General features: G+C 36.6%; 1 protein-coding gene across 3 annotated transcripts in view; it reads left to right on the top strand.

The window, feature by feature from the left end:
* PRMT3 (protein arginine methyltransferase 3) overlaps nt 1–20,329 on the top strand; it is a 138,455-nt gene that overhangs the window by 20,589 nt on the left and 97,537 nt on the right. For all 3 annotated transcript variants that reach the window (XM_004019444.5, XM_012101765.4, XM_060403971.1), the window contains one exon: nt 5,387–5,508. In XM_004019444.5, coding sequence (XP_004019493.2) covers nt 5,387–5,508 — 122 coding nt within the window. The remainder of the gene's footprint in view (nt 1–5,386; nt 5,509–20,329) is intronic.

Here is a 20,329-nt window from a genome sequence, read left to right as displayed (position 1 = left end):
GCTGAGTTGGAGATGTGAAATTTATATGGTTCTGACATCTTTTGGCCAACGCATTACCTATAAGGTAATGACGGCGTGTATTTCTTTGTTTTTGCTAATTCCCCAACAGGCAGATTATTTCATTTTTTTAAATATTAGTTTTTATCAGTTCTTTGTTGGCTTTTTTATTTGCTTTCTATTTATTATTATAGCACTCATCATTTTTTTAGTAGTTTTTATATTTGCACCTAAAATTCTTGAACAGTTTATTTAATATGTAAAAAAATACTTTCCAGTGAAGCAAATAATGTTACTATTAAAATTTTGCTTTAAAGTTAGTTAGATTATGCCTAGGTTTTTATTTTTTCCTCAATATGTTGTGTACAATTTAAACATGTACTAGTCTGGGAGTCACTAGTTCTGCCTGGCTACTCAGGATCCAGCCACATAATAAATTTAGACAGTGGTGAGTCTCTGGGCCTCATGTATAAAATGATTAAAAAAATTTTTTTCTGGTTCTAAAACTTTAGGACTTCTGTTTTTATAAAACCAGTATCTTTGAACTATCTTGTAAAATATTTTAAAAATACTTTTTGATATTAATGCTGTAAATATTTTTTGATACCAATGCGGTAGGAATTTTTTAAGTAAAAGTAGTTTCTTTTTCCGGAGAAGACAGTGGCACCCCACTCCAGTACTCTTGCCTGGAAAATCCTGTGGGTGAAGGAGCCTGGTGGGCTGCAGTCCATGGGGTCACTAAGAGTCGGACACAACTGAACGACTTCACGTTCACTTTTCACTTTCATGCATTGGAGCAGAAAATGGCAACCCACTCCAGTGTTCTTGCCTGGAGAATCCCAGAGATGGGGGAGCCTGGTGGGCTGCCGTCTGTGGGGTTGCACAGAGTCAGACATGACTGAAGTGACTTAGCAGCAGTTTCTTTTTCAATATGCTCTGAATAGACTTTTGTCTTGTATTACATAAGAAAATAGTGAAAAGACAAAAGTATTTGTAATCATAAGATTAATCAGGAAATTGAGTAATTATGAATATTTCTATGTATAGGAAACACATCTTACTGGGTTCATAGACCTGTACCCAGTCATTATCTGCTGTTAATTTTTTGATAGTAACTGTTACAGAAATACCATATATATTATACACTTTTGGACAAAATACATGACCATGGAAAACATATAAAGTTTATTTTGTATTGTACCTACTGCTTTTGCTGAAGAGATTAAATCTGTCACAGTTAGGAGAGGGCTTATTAATAAATTGGAATTTGGCTAACATGCTTTCTTTTATCAATGTGTGGTTAGGTTTGCTTGGCATTTATGGTTTCTTAAGAGTATAATGTAAAATATGTATCAATTTCTAATTCTTTAAAGCATATTCAGGATATAATTCTCCGTAATTAACAATAGTAATCTAGAGATTTTATGTGATTTGGAATACTCTTCTTTGTATTATACTATGGGTGCAGATGTAGAAAATATACTACCATACATTTAAATAGTGTTTGATAATTTACAGACTATTTTCAAACATGTTGTCTCTCTGCTGTATAATATACCTGTAACTAGGGATGGTAGGTATTTAATACATGAAGAATTTGAAACCAATAGGTTAAAGACTTGTCCTAAAATAGGCAACTGAAAAAACAGGACTTGAAGGTTTTAGTCCTAGTCTAGTGCCCTTAACCCTGTGCCACTGCAATTTAAGGAGAAAATAATTCGGGTGAGATTCATTAATGACATTTTAATTCTCATTATTTTTCATGCATAGGTCCTCTGTGGCATGACAGAACATGTGCATGAAATTATTTAAATATAGTTCTTTTAAAAAATGTATGGAATAACATTTCTTAAGTTTTATACCATTGTTTTTGTTTTCATTTTTCTTCATTAGGTAGATAAATTTCATATCACAGCTCTAGCTTCTGTATCATATATTGTTTAGGGCATGGTAGAAATTTATTTTTCAGAAAAGGGATTAAAATTAAAATTTCTTTTCCTCTTCCTCCATCCTTCCTGCTTCCTTTCCTTCTTTCCTTTCTTAATATTGTTTTAATTCACAAAGCTCCTGTGGAGGCCATATGGTTTCTCAGATTTAATTTAATGTTGGGTGGCGTAATGTTGTTCTCACTCACTCATAATTAATTTCTATTTGTAGTTCATTGAAGAAATTCACAGTTTGGTGCCTTTTTTATGCTTTTGATTATTATCTACAGTTAAAATGTTTTATATACATTCCTTCATTGTTTTGAAAAATAATGTTAGTGTATTCTGTTATCATTCTCCCTCTTTCTTGGTTCTATCAAGTTTTAGTTTATTCGCCCAAATACCTAAATCTGAGCTAGATGTAATAATTAGTATGCAACTAAAAATATAATTTAAGTATGCACTTTTTAAAAAGCAGCTTGACCTATGTTTGAGTTTCAGCTTTACAAATTACCAGCTGTATGATCCTGAATCTGTTTCTTTCTCTAAAGCTCTCTTTCCTTCAGAAAGAATTAAGATTTTATATATATATATATGCATATGTATATAAATTATGTACGTGTGTAGTTTTACCAGAGAATACATACTTGAATTGGAGTACATGATATATATCCTGCTGTACTTAGTTGTTGTCACTTAGCAGTTTCTCTAAGATAATTGCTTATTAATGTTATTTTAATGGCTCAAAAATTCAGTGTAAATTGTCCGTAAGTTCAAATTTTTTATATTAGAAATAATGCTTGTAAAAATATAAAATATTAAAAATCTTTTTATAAATGTAGGAATAGAATAATAAGATAAATTCTAGCAGAGGACTCTCTGGTTCAGAAAGGTTCTACCCTGGATGGAGTTAGTGCTGCCAGCTTGTCTTTCCAGAAACAGTGCATGAGTGTTGATATTCAGTATTCCCAAACACCATTGTCAAAGCACTGTGCTGTCAAACTTGGTAAATTCTACACTGATCTTTTATTTTTAATTTTGCAAATATTTCAATGAAAGTTTCTGGGAAGTCATCACTTACTGTTGTGTTGTATATGTTTTTACATTTTATTTTCATTTCATGCCATGTAATATTTCAAGTTGATATACTATAACCATGCTATAAATATATATGCTCGGTGTTACAGTATTTACTTGATGGTGTGGTTAGTATATTTTATTTGTAACTTAAAAGAATGGTTTTGCAGTGGTATCTTATAGAGTTCATCTTACAGTTTTGAACTTTCTTAATGTGTGAAGTGGTTATATTAAAATGTGCTGACTCACCCAAACAGGTAACATTATGGTCAGGGACAGTCACATTCTCCCTAAGCAGCTTCTACCTTCTAAGAGGGGCAGAGAGGATAGGGGACACAGAGTAGCAGCCTTTTGACAACCTTATTTCTTCAATAGAAATTAAGACTGTTCAGATTCTCTCCTTTGGAGTCAGTTCTGGTATATTTTAAAATGTAATGGAACAGACTTCCCTTATACTAGTAAACAGTGCCGAAGATAAAATGCATAGGAACAGATGTTATTTAACAAGTGTGCAGGACTTACATGAAAGAGATTTTTAAAAAATCCCAAACTCCTAAAGAACATAAAAGATGCTTAAAACAAATTGAAATTCTTACCATGTTCCTGAATAGAAAACACAAACTGAAATTGTCTGTGTTCTGTAAATTTATATTTTAGTTCAGTCCCCATAAAAATACTAAGACTTAAAAAAAAATAGACAAGCTGATTATCTTATGCTTGTGGAAAAATACCTAGTGAAAAAATAGCTGTTGAACAATGTAATAGATTCTTTTTAAAAAAATTTTATTTTATATTGGAGTATAGCCAATTAACATTATGATAGTTTCAGGTAGACAGCAAAGGGACTTGGCCATACATATACATGTATCCATTCTCTCCCACATTCCTCTCCCATCCAGGCTGTCTCATTGAGCAGAGTTCCCTGTGCTATACAGTAGGTCCTTGTTGGTTTCCGTTTTAAGTAAAGCAATGTGTACATATCTATCCGAAACTTCCTAACTATCTCTTCCCCCAATTCGCCCCGCTCTGGCAACCATAAGTTTGTTCTTTAAGCATGTGAGCCTGCTTCTGTTTTGTAAATAAGTTTATTTACAAAGATTGATTTACATAGATTGAACATTGCTCAGTTGCTCAGTCCTGTCTGACTCTTTGCAATCCCATGGACTATAGCCCACCAGGCTTCTCTGTCTGTGGGATTTCTGAGGCAAGCATACTGGAGTGGGTTGCCAATTCCTCCTTCAGGAGATCTTCCCAACCCAGGGATTGAACCTGCATCTCCTGCATTGCTGGCAGATTCTTTCCTGTTGAGCCACTAGGGAAGCCCTATAGATTGAACAATACGATAGATAAATTCTAGTTCTGTTTTTCTTATAGTGGCTCCCCAGGTGGTGCAGTGGTAAAGAATCTACCTGCCAAGCAGGAGACGTCTCACGGGTTTGATCCCTGGGTCAGAAAGATAACCCTGGAAAAGGAAATGGAAACCCTTTCCAATATTCTTGCTAGGAAAAGCACTTCATGGACCTATTTAAAATTCTAAGAGTGTGTGTATCCTCTCCCCTTGCCCTAAGCTCTGCTCTGTGCTTGAGTTTTCTTTATCACACTACTATTCTCTTTTGCTGTCTATTCTTTATTCTTGGTTGTTTCTGAGTATTTTGCTTAATGTGTTTCCTTGGTAATTTTTTTTTTTTTTTTTTTTTACTGTGGACCATGCAGATTTCATTATTACTATTCTGGGAAGAACCGTATGAAATTCTTGATTAGAAATAATTATTACATTCCAATCCCCAATAACATCTTAAATTTCATTCTTCTTACTGCTTCTACCATTGATAATATCTTTTTGAAAACTTAAATTCTCAAGTTACTGAATTCTGAAAGCCTGTTTTTTATTGTACCTCTGTAATTAAAATGAGTTTAATATTAAACTTAGGAAGTGGAGTGGGTATGACAACATTCTACATCCATGATTCATTTATAACCATTTCTAAATTGTATTGGATCAGACTGTCCTGCTTAGGCTAATTTCTGGTATTCAAACTTGAGAAAGCTTATTTCTGTTAAAATTTAGAATTACTGAACCTAAATTAAAGACAGAGTACTTCCCTAGTAAGTCTGTGGGAATTGCTCATTTCATATAAAACATTTCTTAAATTTACATTGTTGCATATGATTGCAATAAACTGTGGCCAAAAACAGTTATGAATTTAAAATAATTTAATGTAATTATATGTTCAGTTTACCCAAATAGAAATTATTACCATGTTTGACTGGTAACGTTTAAATTTTGTTATCTATTCCTAGCCAGAAACATCATCATATATGAATAGGATTTAAAGTGTTAGACCTTCTCAATACCATCTGTTCTTTTTCTTTTATTATTATACCAGGTAGTTTTGGATGTTGGTTGTGGAACTGGAATTCTTTCTATGTTTGCTGCTAAAGCAGGGGCAAAGAAGGTTCTTGGAGTTGATCAGTCTGAAATACTTTACCAGGCAATGGATATCATAAGGTAAATACATTTTAAGGCTTCAGTTAAGATTATTATTATTATTATTTTTTTAGTTAAGATTATTTTTAAATTTGATGATTAGTAGATTTTCTTGTCTTTAATAGCTGTCCAGTGCAGACCTAAGGCCCTTATCTTTTAGTAAAATTTCATTCCAGCATAATAAGATTTTAAGTTGACCTAAACATGTTTGAAGTATGAACAATCTTTTCACTCCTCTTGAGAATTATTTTTATATAGTTTTCTTTTCAATTATGACTGTGGATATGCTAATTATAATAATATTAAATTAGAAATCATGGATGTATAGGGTAATGTTAGAAGATATGCTACAAAATTCAATATATCAGTAGTATTTTGTTTACCAGATAACAATTCAGCTAAAAGAAAACTAAAGGTTATCGTTTTCCTTTTGACAGTACTGGTAGCCCTGTGCCTACTCAAATTAAAATGTGAAGTCCAAAATGGCTACACACAGATTAGAGTGGATTTAGTTTATCCCCTACAACTTAATTTTATTCTCTAAAAATACATCCTCTCTTTGAGGAATTAAGTTAGGTTAATTGACCAGTGGTTGATTTTACAGTTGGCTTATATTCTAGTAGGAAGACCTTTATTTGAATTACAGCTTATAAAACTAGATTTTGTTAGTTGTGTACTTAACCAAAGCATGTTACATTTGCAACTTAGGAATAATTTCCAAAATAATTTTAATAGCAGGCTTCTCAGCAATTCTTTTTCCCCCGAGGGTTATTGAGATGTAATTGACACATAACATTGTGTGAGTTTAATGAAAACAAATTATAAATGTATTTCTTTGATACGTTAATATATTAACATAATATCTACCACCATAGTGTTAGTTAACACCTCCGTTGTGTCACATGAAATATTAGGTTGGCCAAAAAGTTTGTTCTGGTTTTCCCTCACATCTTATAGAAAATCCTGAATCAACTTCTTGGCCAATCCAATAATTACCATTTCTCTTTTGGAGGGAGAACATTAAAGGTATACTCTCTAAACAACTTTCACCATGCTTACATTACATTCTTGGCAATGATCCTTCAATGGTCCTCTCACTGATGTGTATATTTTATTCTTAAAATTGATTAATGTTGATCTTTTCTGAGTCGTATAACATTTAAATACAATTGTATAAAATGTTTAAGATTTTATTGCGTAGTGTAGAGTGTAGTGTTGTGGTTAAGCATGCAAAGTTTCAGGCTTCCCTCATGGCTCAGAGGTTAAGAGACCATCTGCAGTGCAAGAGATCTGGGTTTGATCCCTGGCCTGGGAAGATCCCTTGAAGGAGGGCATGGCAACCCACTCCAGTATTCTTGCCTGGAGAATCCCATGGACAGAGGAGCCTGGCGGGCTACAGTCCATGGTTCACAAAGAGTCGGACATGACTGAGCAACTAAGCACATACACGAACAGTTTTCAGTTGGACAGTTTTGCTCTGCCCCTTCCCCATTGTTGGAACTTCAATTAACTATCTAACCTCTTTGAAACCTCAGCTGTTTCATTGTAAAAATGAAAGTAATGATGACAAGGAGTCATTAATGGTTGTGAGCAAGGTAAATAAGTTGTAAGTAAAATACGCACCTCAGTCTCTGGCATATTGCCTGACCTGACATATAGTAGGTATTCAGAAGTTAGCAACTGTTAACTGTTAACAAGCACCAAATGAATGTTAATGAAAAAATGACATTGCTCTTGCTTAGATTTTTTCATAGATAGAGACTGGTGGTTATTATTTTCATATTGGAGAATGTGCAATTCCATAATCTGGAAAAGTTTTTTTAGTTCTTTTATTACCATTAACTACAACATCATTTTGCGGGTTCTGTAAATAGCACCCTCTTCTTGCTTGTGCCTTGCTTTCCAAACAGGTGTGAGAACTACTATCCCAAAGAAGAGATTGTTTTACATAAATTAACGACATTTATTGTTGATAGTAAGATCATGTAAGATAGGGATCTATTAGAAATATGGGAGACCCATGTTCATTTATATATTTATTGTCATTTTTGATTTCTATGAGACTAGATGTTCTCTCTCTTTTTTAAGAATAATTTTTAAAAATTATTTATTTTTGGCTGCTCTGGTTCTTTGTTGCTGTGTGCCGACTTGAGTTGCATTGAGTGGGGTCTACTCTTTGTCGTGTTGTGCAGGCTTCTCAGTGTGGTGGCTTCTCTTGTTGTGGAGCATGGCCTCTAGGTTTTTGGGGTTTGTAGTTGGTGCTCATAGGCTCTAGAGCTCGGGCTTAGTAGGTGAGGTGCATGGGCTTAGTTGCCCCGTGGTATGTGGGATCTTCCCCGTCCAGGAATTGAACCCATGTCCCCTGCACTGGCAGGCAGATTCTTAACCACTGCACCACCAGGAGGGTCCAGTGTACTCTCATTTTAATTCCTCTGTGGAAGAAAAGGATGGTGATACCACTCATTTGATTTTCATTTTATTTCACAGAAGCCCTAATTCCTAGTGACGTTTTAGAGATACATTTTTACAATCATTATATTCAGATTCTTTGTGTATAAAACTTAGTGCTGGAATATATAGAAATTTTACATGAGAGCATTTATTGAAAGTGACTTAGCATTCTGTTTTAGGCACTTCAACTTAATAATAAAAGTTGCTAACATTAACTTAGTACTTCCTATTGAATTTTTTTTTGAGGTAGGTACAAAAACAGTATAATATTATTTTTTAGTAGAGATTAAGAAATTGAGACCTGGAGAACACATTCGTTTCCTTATTTGTAGTAGTGCCAGGATTGGACCCCATAGTTGATCCTGACAGCCAGCCTGCTATGCTGTGTCTCCACTGCACTGCTCACAGGGCACATATTTATTGTGGCCAGTTGTTTGCTTTACTTAGAACCTATAGCATTTGAATATTAGACCTTTTTGTTTTGGATGAGCCAACATTATACTTTTCTTCAAAGATGTTTTCCTTTGCCTTTTTTATATCGTGAAAAGATAAGATAGCTATTTCCATAGGGTTCATAGTATCTCTCCGTCGTTTTCCATTCAGAAACTTGAAATGTACACTGTGGATGAAGTAACCTCTGTTCTTCTGTTTGTGGATTTATCTATAGAAGAATTTTCATGAAACAGTTTATTGTTAATATCTGCAGTGTTTTCTGGCTCATTTTTCTACCAGATGAGAAAGCAGAATAGCATACTGCTCTCAGCATCTAGAACCATATGACTTGATTTCTAACTGGCTTTTTGACTAGCTCTATGCTGATGGGCAAATTGCTTAACTTCTTTAACCCTGGTTTCTTCATTTATAAAATGAGGTTGATGGTAGTATCTGTCTCACAAGATTGTTGTAAAGATTGGATCTACTTACAGTGCTTCGCAAAGTGGCTGACATGTAAGTGAAGTGAAGTGAAAGTTACTTGGTCGTGTCTGACTCTTTGTGACTCCACGGACTCAAATGTGACCCCACGGACCCCAGGCTCCTCTGTCCTTGGGATTCTCCAGGCCAGAATACGGCAGTGGGTAGCTATTCCCTTCTCCAGGGGATCTTACCAACCCAGGAAGGAACCCAGGTCTCCTGCATTGCAGGTGGATTCTTTATAGTCTGAGCCACCAGAGAAGCCCGGTTGATACGTAACTGCTTACTAAATGTTAGTAGTAATTATGATAATATTAATAGATAATTACAGTGATATGTTTGATTTGGCACCAGTGCCTACAATAATACTTTACATTTGATTGGTTATGTTTCTGAAATGATCATTTCTTGACGCTATCCCACCAACATATGCTGATTCTCTTTTCTGTATTCTGTTTCATGATCTCTGTTCTTTTATACCATAAAGTTTCGAGCTTTAGTCAGCTTTATTATGTATTTACTCTCCTCCCGTGAAATTTACTTTCAGCTTCTCTATACTTGTCTATTATTGCACTGGATCTTTCTAGAACCATCATCAATCAGTGAAAGCAGCTCTTCTGATTAGCAGGCTGTGAATTGTCTTTCGCAATTCTGAGGCTTCTTTTGCTGCCAGAAATTTGTACACAGCAGAATTTCTGTAAACCTCCCTAAGCTTATACCTATAACAAGATACTTTAAATTCTAAAAGATGGATAGTTCCCCCCACCACCAACCTTTGGGTAGGAAAATATTTTTATTGTACCAGTCATGGAACTAGATTTCAACCAACAAAATCTACCACTGGCTATTTTAAGTCAAACGGATTGAAAGAGATGTGTTTTGTTTTTAAATATATTTATTTTTAATTGGACAGTAGTTGTTTTATAGAATTGTGTTGGTTTCTGCCATACATAAGAGATGAATAATTACATGTTTCATATTCTTTTAAACATATTCAACTTAACAGTCCCTGAATGGTGCTCAAAAAGATGATAAAATAATTTTATCTCTTTTATTTAAAAAGGAGATACAGCATTTCTAAAGAAATGAAAGATGTTTTATTAGTAGGGGCAAATAGGACTCAAAGTAATACGTGGGAGGAATGAGAAATTGTTTCTTTTTCTTGCTCTCACTTTCTGGTGACTAATCATTCCAGAAGCATAAACGTCCTGAGGATAGCAAAGCTCTCTAGTTGTCAGACGATCGTATGCACTGTTCACCTCAGGAAGCAGAGGTAGCTTCTGGTAGTATTTACCTTCACTCTGACTGCCTCTGGTTTCTCATTGACTCTGCAGTGGAAAGCTCGTTCTTCAGATTTTTGGATGTTTTTGCAAAGTTTTCATGAGAAGGTTGATCTGTCATGTGACTGTAATGCAGTACTTTCAATCTCAGTATAACTTTAAAGATGCAATCTTTTATATTATCTGTGCCTAGAATACTGTTAGAAATGAAACAGATCTGTTTCATTTTTATGCCTAGAGCCGAGTCATATTCATGTAAGTGTTCTCTAGATTCTAGGACAGGAGCTTTATCTTAATATTTTTAGGCACTTAGTAACGAGAAGGAAATGGCAACCTACTCCAGTGTTCTTGCCTGGAGAATCCCAGGGACAGGGGAGCCTGGTGGGCTGCCGTCTATGGCGTCGCACAGAGTCGGACACGACTGAAGTGACTTAGCAGCAGCAGCAGCAGCAACTTAACACAATGAATTTAAAGATAGTGGTGGTATGTATAAGATTTGGAACAAGATCACAAAATATACTAGGATATATTCTTGAAGTAAGGGATATTCTGTCATATCTTGTTTCTAAATTCATTTATTTTTGTTCATTTATTTATTTTTAGCTGTGCTAGGTTTTTGTTGCTGCGTGCAGGCTTTCTCTAGTTGGAGCAAGTGGGGGCTACTCTTCACTGAGGTGGCAGCTTCTTACTGTGGTAGCTTCTCTTATAGAGCGCACTCCTTCAGTAGTTGCTTGCGGGCTCTATAGAGTGTGGGCTGTTATCGTGGTGGACAGGCTTAGGTGCTCCGTGGCATGTGGAATCTTCCCAGACCACGGATCAAACCCTTGTTAACAGCATTGCCAGGTGGATTCTTTTTTTTTTTTAATTAGAGGTTAACTCTGCTTTACAGTGTTGTGTTGGTTGCTCCCTACATCAACCATAGGTGTACACGTGTCTCCTCGCTCTTGAACCTCCCTCCCAGCTGCTACCCCGTCCCACCCCTCTAGGTTGTCACAGAGCACCAGGTGAACCCCTTGTGCTATACAGCAACTTCCCATTAGTTCCCTGTTTTACACATGGTAATGTATATATTTCAGTGCTACTCTCTCAGTTCGTCCCTCCCTCTCCTGCCCCCAGTGTGTCCATAAGTCTGTTCTGTCTGAATCTCTGTTCCTGCCCTGGCAGGCATATTCTTAACCACTGAACAACCAGGGAGGTCCTCTAAATTTAATAGAAATAATAAAAGAGTAAATGAAAGCTGAAGGAAACTTTGAACCAGTGATGAGGATAAAAATGGTTAAAAACAATTTGCTGCTCAGAAGTCTTCTAATGAAGGTGATTAAGGTGGTTTACATGGAAACTAAATTCTGTTTTTCTCACATCTTGCCACCTCCTCAATTTCCTGTCTACTCAAGGGTCCTGTCTTGGGGATCCCATGACTACCTACTAGTTCAGTGATTCACTGAAAGAACTCACATGATTCAGTATAAAGTTGTATTCACAGCTTCACTGCTAAGATTTATTATAGCAAAGAATACAGTCCAGGGACAGCAAAGAAAAGATACCCATCGGTAAAGAGGTCACATACAGGCTCCCACAAAGTCACGCAAGATGTGCTTTCCCCTCTAGCTGTGAACCTCAGAGACTGTCAAGAGGTGCCTCAACCCAGGGAAATTCGAGTCCTAAGAGTTTATGGTTCTCAAAGAGAACTGGGGGCATAGGCACATGGCCGCTGTGTGATCAGCCATTGTGCAGTGGTGTCAGATGCCGGGTGCGTATCAGGAATCTTCCTGTTAACTTCACACATGCTGTTCTCCTGATTTGTCTTGGTTCACATCTTCAGGCGCAGAATGCAATGGCACCCCACTCCTTTACTCTTCCCTGGAAAATCCCATGAATGGAGGAGCCTGGTAGGTTGCAGTCCATGGGGTTGCAAAGAGTCAGACACGACTAAGTGACTTTACTTTTCACTTTTCATGCATTGGAGAAGGAAATGGCAACCTGCTCCGGTGCTCTTGCCTGGAGAATCCCAGGGATGGAGGAGCCTGGTGGGCTACCATCTATGGGGTCGCACAGTTGGACATGACTGAAGTGACTTAGCTGCAGCAGCAGCACATCTTCAGGTGAATTGAATAGCATCATTAACCGGTAAATATAAGAATGTTCAGGAGTTTTGTTTTTAGGGTTTTATCAAGAGTTATTGACATGGTTACAGAGATAAGAACGAAGAGAACAGACCTGCATTAGCTCTTCTCACAGGTTAAAATTGAAAACCTGGGGCTGATACTTGACCTCGCCTTCTCTTTTACCAGCAGACTTACTGGAGATAGAGTCCTCATGAGAATCCTTGCTGTTTCTCAAATCCATCCTACTTCTACTCTTTGATGTAGCTTAAATCTGTGCCTTCATTCACATTCTTGTATTTTTTATATGCTTACCTGAATTAATGCATTTGTACATAATGCAGTTATTTGGCTCTCTGTCATCTACTCTGTTAGTGTGGCCAGGTTGATTTCCCTACCAGTTCTCGTCTCTTTTAAATAAAGGAAGAAAGGGAGTAAACAGATGTTTTTGTGTTGAGAAGATGTGAGAGGAAAATGGAAAAACTAAAAATTACCTCTGATCCTGCTATGAGATCTCACTATCAGCACTTTGGTAAGGCTTTTTAAAGACTTATCACATGAAAATGTAAGCTTTACTAGAATATCAGCTCCCCAAGGTTAGACAGGGATTTTTCTCTTATTCATGGACATAGCGAAACCATCTGGAAGGGTACCAGGCATGCAGGTATTCAGTTAAATACTTGTTGAATCAGTGAATGGGTTTTTACTACCCAGGACATGAAATATTCAAAGCTTGATGAAAACCCATTATCTTTCTGCTTGAATTCGCATTATTCTCTAACCTTCCCCCCCCCCCCCATTTTATGAGAAGCTAAGTAAGCTATTGCTAACTTTAAACAGTAAATGTCCTCAGTGTTAGCTACACGCCTATAAACAGAAATTATACATTTGGGAGGGAGACAGCTCATGAAATACACTTAATAAAGGTAATTGCTATGTGTTTTCTGTTATCTGCCTCAGAAGAAAAGAGGGAGATCTGCTCTGGGCAACACTTTAGTCTTCTGGTGTGTGCAGTGAGCACTGGATCCTTCCTCACAAGTTTACCAAATGATTTGATTGCCCTTTCTTCCTCCACTGAATTATATCTTTGGTTCTTTGATAGTACCATCTAAAATCTCCATGCATTTATCAATTTATTACATTTTGTATTACTTTATTGTCATTTGGGCATGCTTGGGGAATGGGACAAACATGTATGTTTGGGTGCCATAGTGAACTGAAAACAAAATAAAATGCCTTGTATATTTTTGTATCATGGTATTCCCCCCACCCCACCCCCGTATGCATTTTGAAAAAATAATTATCACCTAGGTATTCTTCTCGGTGAATTTTACAGTCGTTTTGTCACCAACTTAAATGTCATTTAATTGATAAGGTGTTCACTGTATGAACACTGGTGGTACTTTATGCTGTTTACACGTCTGTCTCCCTGCTAGACCATGTTCTTCCTTAGAACCTAGACTGTGTCTTTTTTTTTTTTATCAAAATTGCATTGGGCAGAAGTACATTACAAATTTGATCCTGTTTCCTCACTCTAAAAATCCTGAAATGGCTCCTCATTGCCTCTAAAAACTAGACTCCTTAGCATTACCTCTAACTACTTCCCAACTTTGTCACTACATACTGCCTCTTGTTGCTCTAATCATACTAAACTATTTATAGCTCTTCAAATTTGCGATTTGTCTTCCATACACACATACATACACACACAGGCAGTTTGTGCATACAGAGATGAGGCACCTTCTTTTACCCCCATATTCATATATATCTCTGTCTTGGATGCTCTTTTTCTGATTAAACTCAAATGTCACTCAGGTAAGGTCTTATTATATTAGCTCCTATGAAGCCTGTGTTCTTTACCCTTCTCAGTGCCTTAGACCATGTTCTTAAGTGCACGGACTCTCTCTTATCTCTGTAAGCCCAGTATCAGATAATTACTCATGATGATGTCCCTGTATCATGAGATAAAAGTTAAATTGCTGCTTCTGAGATAGGAAATAATATAGGATAGTGATTATTGTTCTAACAAAATATCCACTCGGAAAAATAATTTCAGTGTTTATTGGATTAGTTAAGAGACCTAACATACCGTTTATATTATGGTGTTGTATTTCTGAAAATTAAAGCTATGCTAGTTTTTGAGCAGGTGTTTTCAGAGATAGAATTCATTTGGAATGCTTTTATGCTAAAGTAATGTTTAGTGATTGGCCTCTTGAGAGAAGAAAAGTAAGTAAAAATCTATAGTTTTTTTTTCATGAATGGTAAAATCAGGTGGTGATTAAGATGAGCAGGCTCGTAAAAGGGATTATCTCTGTGAATCACGTCTGTGTTGCAGTGTTTTAATATAGAATCACTGGGAATTATGGCCTTTTGTCTTTTTTTCTATGTATTCCCTGAAATCTTAATCTTTCCAGTTGTATTTATATTCCAACAAGTAATTACTGAGGCAGATAGGATTATGACTTGTAGCAGACAATAAACAGCCTGAGCAGATGGCCTTTTACAGGACATGTCTTGTTTCAGCATGAGCATCCTGAAAATATTTCTAAGGCAGTAGGAACATTTTGATCTTCTAAGAAGATTGCTCTTTGTTTCTTTTGAAGTGTTTGTACTTGTTAAGCCTTAATAAAATATTTCAGTAAATGTAATCAACTACAGCAATTTCATCATAGAGAATTTTATTGAATACCTCTTTTAAAAAGCTCAAATATGATATATAAGCATCCTTTTTAAACTTTGTGTGAAATACACATATTAAAAGGTACATAGCACGTAAATTACGAGGTAACATAAGTACAAATAAGTAATAGGAAAGAGAATATTTCCAGCACTTCAGATTTCCTCCCATCTCCATCTGTCCTTTATCATTAAGATGCTCTCCCTGCTTGATTGAGGTAATGACCATCCTGGCTTTTGTAGTAATCACTTGCTTGATATTGCTTTATATTTCACTTTAATCATTTATTACGCATTATTTTGGTCTAGCTTGTTTTGTTCAACATTATTTTTAGTGTTCATTTATGTTTATTGTTACATAGAATGGTATTGATTAGCATATCCCAATTTATCTTTTCTATTCTTGACGGGAATTTTTGTGTTTTCCAATTTAGGTCTGTTTAGAACAATTTTGTTATGAACCTTTTTGTCCATGTGCCTGGTACACATCTGTGGGGTATATATTTACAAAATAGTTCAGACTTTAGGGAATACATATTTTCAGATTTTCTTGGTATTGCCAGACTGTTTTCCAAAGTGGTAATACCAATTTATACTTCTACCAGCAGTATATAACAGTTTGGGTTGGTATTGCCTACCTTTAAGAATTTTTTCCAGTTGATTGTATAGCAGTGTCTCATTGAAATTTAAATTTGCATTTCTGTGATTGTCAATGTAACTGAGCACTTTTTCCTGTGATTATTGGCATTTGGATTTCCTTTTCAGTGAAGTATGTGTTTATGTCTTTTGTTCAGGTTTCCATTGACTTGGGCCTTTTCTTATTTATTTGTAGACAGTCTTTATTTTGTGTGTGTGTTTGAAATGTTTGTAAGCTTTATGTAATGAAAAAATTCTATCTTGCTTTTTTACTCTCTTCAAGTATCTTTTGATGTACTGAAATTCTCAGTTTTCATGTATCATTGTTTATGGTTACCACTATATGTGAATTGGGTAAAAATCCTTATGAAGGTGTTTTCCTATATTCTTGTGTAAAATTTTATAGTTTTTTTTTTAATATTTAGATTTGTAATCTACTTGGCATTGTTTTTGTATGTGGTATGAGGTAGTGGTCCAGCTTTTTAAAACTTAGTAGCAGTAGTAATAGTAGTATTAATCTGTTTAAAAATGACCTAGTTGTTCCAAAGACCATATTTTCCCCTCTACTTTGTACTATGTCATCTTTGTCAGGACTGAAGCATCCATATATGAAGCCAAGTATAACCTTTATACCAGAACTCTACTAAGGCAGGACAAAAACTTACAGGTCAAACATATATGGAGAACATCCTATTCAAACTGTTAGGAAACTTAATTGAGCAGTGTGTGCTTAGTTGCTCAGTTGTGTCTGACTCTTTCAACCCCTTGGACTGTAGCCCACCAGGCTCCTCTGTCCATGGAATTCTCCAGGCAAGAATACTGGAGTGGGTTGCCATGCCCTTCTCCAGGGGATCTTCCCTGCCCGGGTCTCCTACATTGCAAGCAGATTCTGTACCTTCTGAGCTATCGGGAAAGCCCATTGAGCAATATATTGGAAGATAAAGTTTATCCCAGGAATACAAGTTTGGTTAAATTTGAGAAAATTAACCAGAAAAATTTATTGATGTATCTCAGGAAAGTAAGTTTGATAAAATTCCATGTCCTTTCAGTCTATATATTAAACTCTTAGCAAACTAGAATTAGAATGTATTATAACACGATACAGTGTATCTCCAAAAACAAAAACTACAGCCCACAACTTGATGAATCTTTGAAGTTTAAGTTCAGGAATAGGACAGGGACACTTGCCATCATCTCTTCTATTCAACACTGTAAAGGAGATCCTGGACAATGGAACAAGGCAATAAAAGAAAGATACAAGAACTAGAAATGGAGGATCAAGACTTTTCATGTTCCCTAGTAATATGTTTATGAATATAGATATCAGAAATAAACTATATATAAGTTATTACAGCAGTAAAAGTATTAAGGTGCTTAATATTTTATTATGTATTTTTAAATGTGATACATAATTTTTAAATTTGACATGATTTACAGTGCAGTATTAGTTCCTGGTGTACAGCAGAGTGATCAGTTATACATATATGTATTCTTTTCCATTATGGTTTATTATAAGCTATTGAATATAGTTCTCTGTGCTATTCAGTAGGACCTTGTTTGTATCTGTTTTATATATAGCAAGTTTGTATCTGCTAATCCCAAACTCCTAATTTATTCCTGCCCTCTCCTCATGCCACCTTTCTCCTTTGGTAACCATAAGTCAGATCCTATTTATGTGAATCTGTTTCTGTTTTGTGTATACATTCATTTCTGTTACTTTATAGATTCCACATATGAATGTCATACAGTATCTTTCTCTGACTTATTTCACTAAGCGTAATATGCTCTAGGTCCATCCATGTTTCATATTTTAATGGCTGGGTAATATTTCATTGTGTATATCTCTGTGTGTGTGAGATCTTAAAAAAATTATTTATTTGCCTGCCCCTGGACTCAGTTGCAGCACATGGGCTCTTTTGTTGCAGTGCAGAGACTCTCTGGTTGTGGCATGAGGGCTCAATAGTTGCCGCGCGTAGACTGGAGAATGCTCGACCTTCAGCAGTTGTGGCACACGGGCTCCACAGTGTGAGAGCCCAGTCGTCGCGGCACATAGACTTAGTTGCTCTGCGGCTTGTGAGACCTTAGTTCCCCGACCAGGGATCAAGCCTGCATTACAAGGCAGATTCTTAATCACTGGACCATAAGGAAAGTCCCTGCCTTATCTTGTTAATCCAGTGATCTGTTGATGGGCACTTTGGTAGCTTCCATGTCCTGGCTTTTGTATATAGTGCTGCTGTGAACATGATGGTGAATGTATCTTTTTGAATTAATGTTTCTGTTTTTTTGGATATTTACCTAAGAGTGGAGTTACTGGATCAGATGGTAGTTCTATTTTTAAATTTTTAAGGAACCTCCATAATGTTTTCCATAGTGGCTGCACCAATTCACATTCCCACCGGCAACATAGGAGGGTTCCCATTTCTCCACATCCTCTTCAGCATTTGTTAATTGGAGACTTTTTAATGGTGGTCATTTGGATCAGAGAGGTAGTATAATATTATAGCTTTGATTTATATTTCTCTAATAATTAATTAGTAGTGATAATGAGCATCTTCTCAAGTGCCTGTTGACCATCTGTATCTCTTTGGAGAAATGCCTATTTAGGTCTTCTGCCTATTTTTTGATTTTTTTTTTTTTGGTCATTGTATGAGCTGTTTGTTCAGTTGCTCAGTCGTGTCCAACACTTTGCGACCCCATGAATCACAGCACACCAGGCCTCTCTGTCCATCACCAACTCCCGGAGTTCACGCGTCCATCGAGTCAGTGATGTCATCCAGCCATCTCATCCTCTGTCATTCCCTTCTCCTCCTGCCCCAATCCATCCCAGCATCAGAGTCTTTGCCAGTGAGTCAACTCTTCGCATCAGATGGCCAAAGTACTGGAGTTTCAGCTTTAGCATCATTCCTTCCAAAGAAATCCCAGGGCTGATCTCCTTCAGAATGGCCTGGTTGGATCTTCTTGCAGTTCAAGGGACTCTCAAGAGTCTTCTCCAACACCACAGTTCATAAGTATCAATTCTCCGGCACTCAGCCTTCTTCACAGTCCAACTCTCACATCCATACATGACTACTGGAAAAACCATAGCCTTGACTAGACGGACCTTAGTCGGCAAAGTAATGTCTCTGCATTTGAATATGCTATCTAGGTTGGTCATAACTTTTCTTCCAAGGAGTAAGCGTCTTTTAATTTCATGGGTGCAATCATCCTCTGCAGTGATTTTGGAGCCCAAAAAAAGTCTGACACTGTTTCCACTGTTTCCCCATGTTATTTCCCATGAAGTGATGGGACCGGATGCCATGATCTTCGTTTTCTGAATGTTGAGCTTTAAGCCAACTTTTTCACTCCTCTTTCATCAAGAGGCTTTTGAGTTCCTCTTCACTTTCTGCCATAAGGGTGGTGTCATCTGCATATCTGAGGTTATTGATATTTCTCCTGGCAATCTTGATTCCAGCTTGTGTTTCTGCCATAAGGGTGGTGTCATCTGCATATCTGAGGTTATTGATATTTCTCCTGGAAATCTTGATTCCAGCTTGTGTTTCTTCCAGTCCAGCGTTTCTCATGATGTACTCTGCATATAAGTTAAATAAGCAGGGTGACAATATACAGCCTTGACGTACTCCTTTTCCTGTTCGGAACCAGTCTGTTGTTCCATGTCCAGTTCTAACTTTTGCTTCCTGACCTGCATACAGATTTCTCAAGAGGCAGGTTAGGTGGTCTGGTATTCCCATCTCTCAGAATTTTCCACAGTTTATTGTGACCCACAGAGTCAAAGGCTTTGGCATAGTCAATAAAGCAGAAATAAATGTTTTTCTGGAACTCTTGCTTTTTCCATGACCCAGCAGATGCTGGCAATTTGATCTCTGGTTCCTCTGCCTTTTCTAAATCCAGCTTGAACATCAGGAAGTTCACGGTACACATATTTCTGAAGCCTAGCTTGGAGAATTTTAAGCATTATTTTACTAGCGTGTGAGATGAGTGCAATTGTGCGGTAGTTTGAGCATTCTTTGGCATTGCCTTTCTTTGAGATTGGAATGAAAACGGACCTTTTCCAGTCCTGTGGCCACTGCTGAGTTTTCCAAATTTGCTGGTATATTGAGTACAGCACTTTCACAGCATCATCTTTCAGGATTTGAAATAGCTCTACTGGAATTCCATCACCTCCACTAGCTTTGTTCGTAGTGATGCTTTCTAAGGCCCACATGACTTCACATTCCAAGATGTCTGGCTCTAGATGAGTGATCACACCATCGTGATTATCCTGGTCATGAAGATCCTTTTTGTACAGTTCTTCTGTGTATTCTTGCCATCTCTTCTTAATATCTTCTGCTTCTGTTAGGCCCTACAATTTCTGTCCTTGATTGAGCCCATCTTTGCATGAAATGTTCCCTTGGTATCTCTAATTTTCTTGAAGAGATCTCTATTCTTTCCCATTCTGTTGTTTTCCTCTATTTCTTTGCATTGATCACTGAAGAAGGCTTTCTTATCTCTTCTTGCTATTCTTTGGAACTCTGCATTCAGATGCTTATATCTTTCCTTTTCTCCTTTGCTTTTCACCTCTCTTCTTTTCACAGCTATTTGTAAGGCCTCCCCAGACAGCCATTTTGCTTTTTTGCATTTGTATATTCTGGAAATTAAGCCCTTGTCTGCTGCATTAATTGCAAATATTTTCTCCCTGTCTGTAGGTGATCTTTCTGTTTTATTTATGGTTTCCTTTGCTGTGCAAAAGGTTATAAGGTTGATGAGGTACCATTTATTTTTGCTTTTATTTCTGTTGCCTTGGAAGAT

The sequence above is a fragment of the Ovis aries genome, chromosome 21 (assembly GCF_016772045.2).
Source record: "Ovis aries strain OAR_USU_Benz2616 breed Rambouillet chromosome 21, ARS-UI_Ramb_v3.0, whole genome shotgun sequence".
Classification (NCBI taxonomy): domain Eukaryota; kingdom Metazoa; phylum Chordata; class Mammalia; order Artiodactyla; family Bovidae; genus Ovis; species Ovis aries.
Note: the sequence above shows the minus strand (reverse complement) of the source record. Positions and strands in the feature narration are given on the sequence as shown.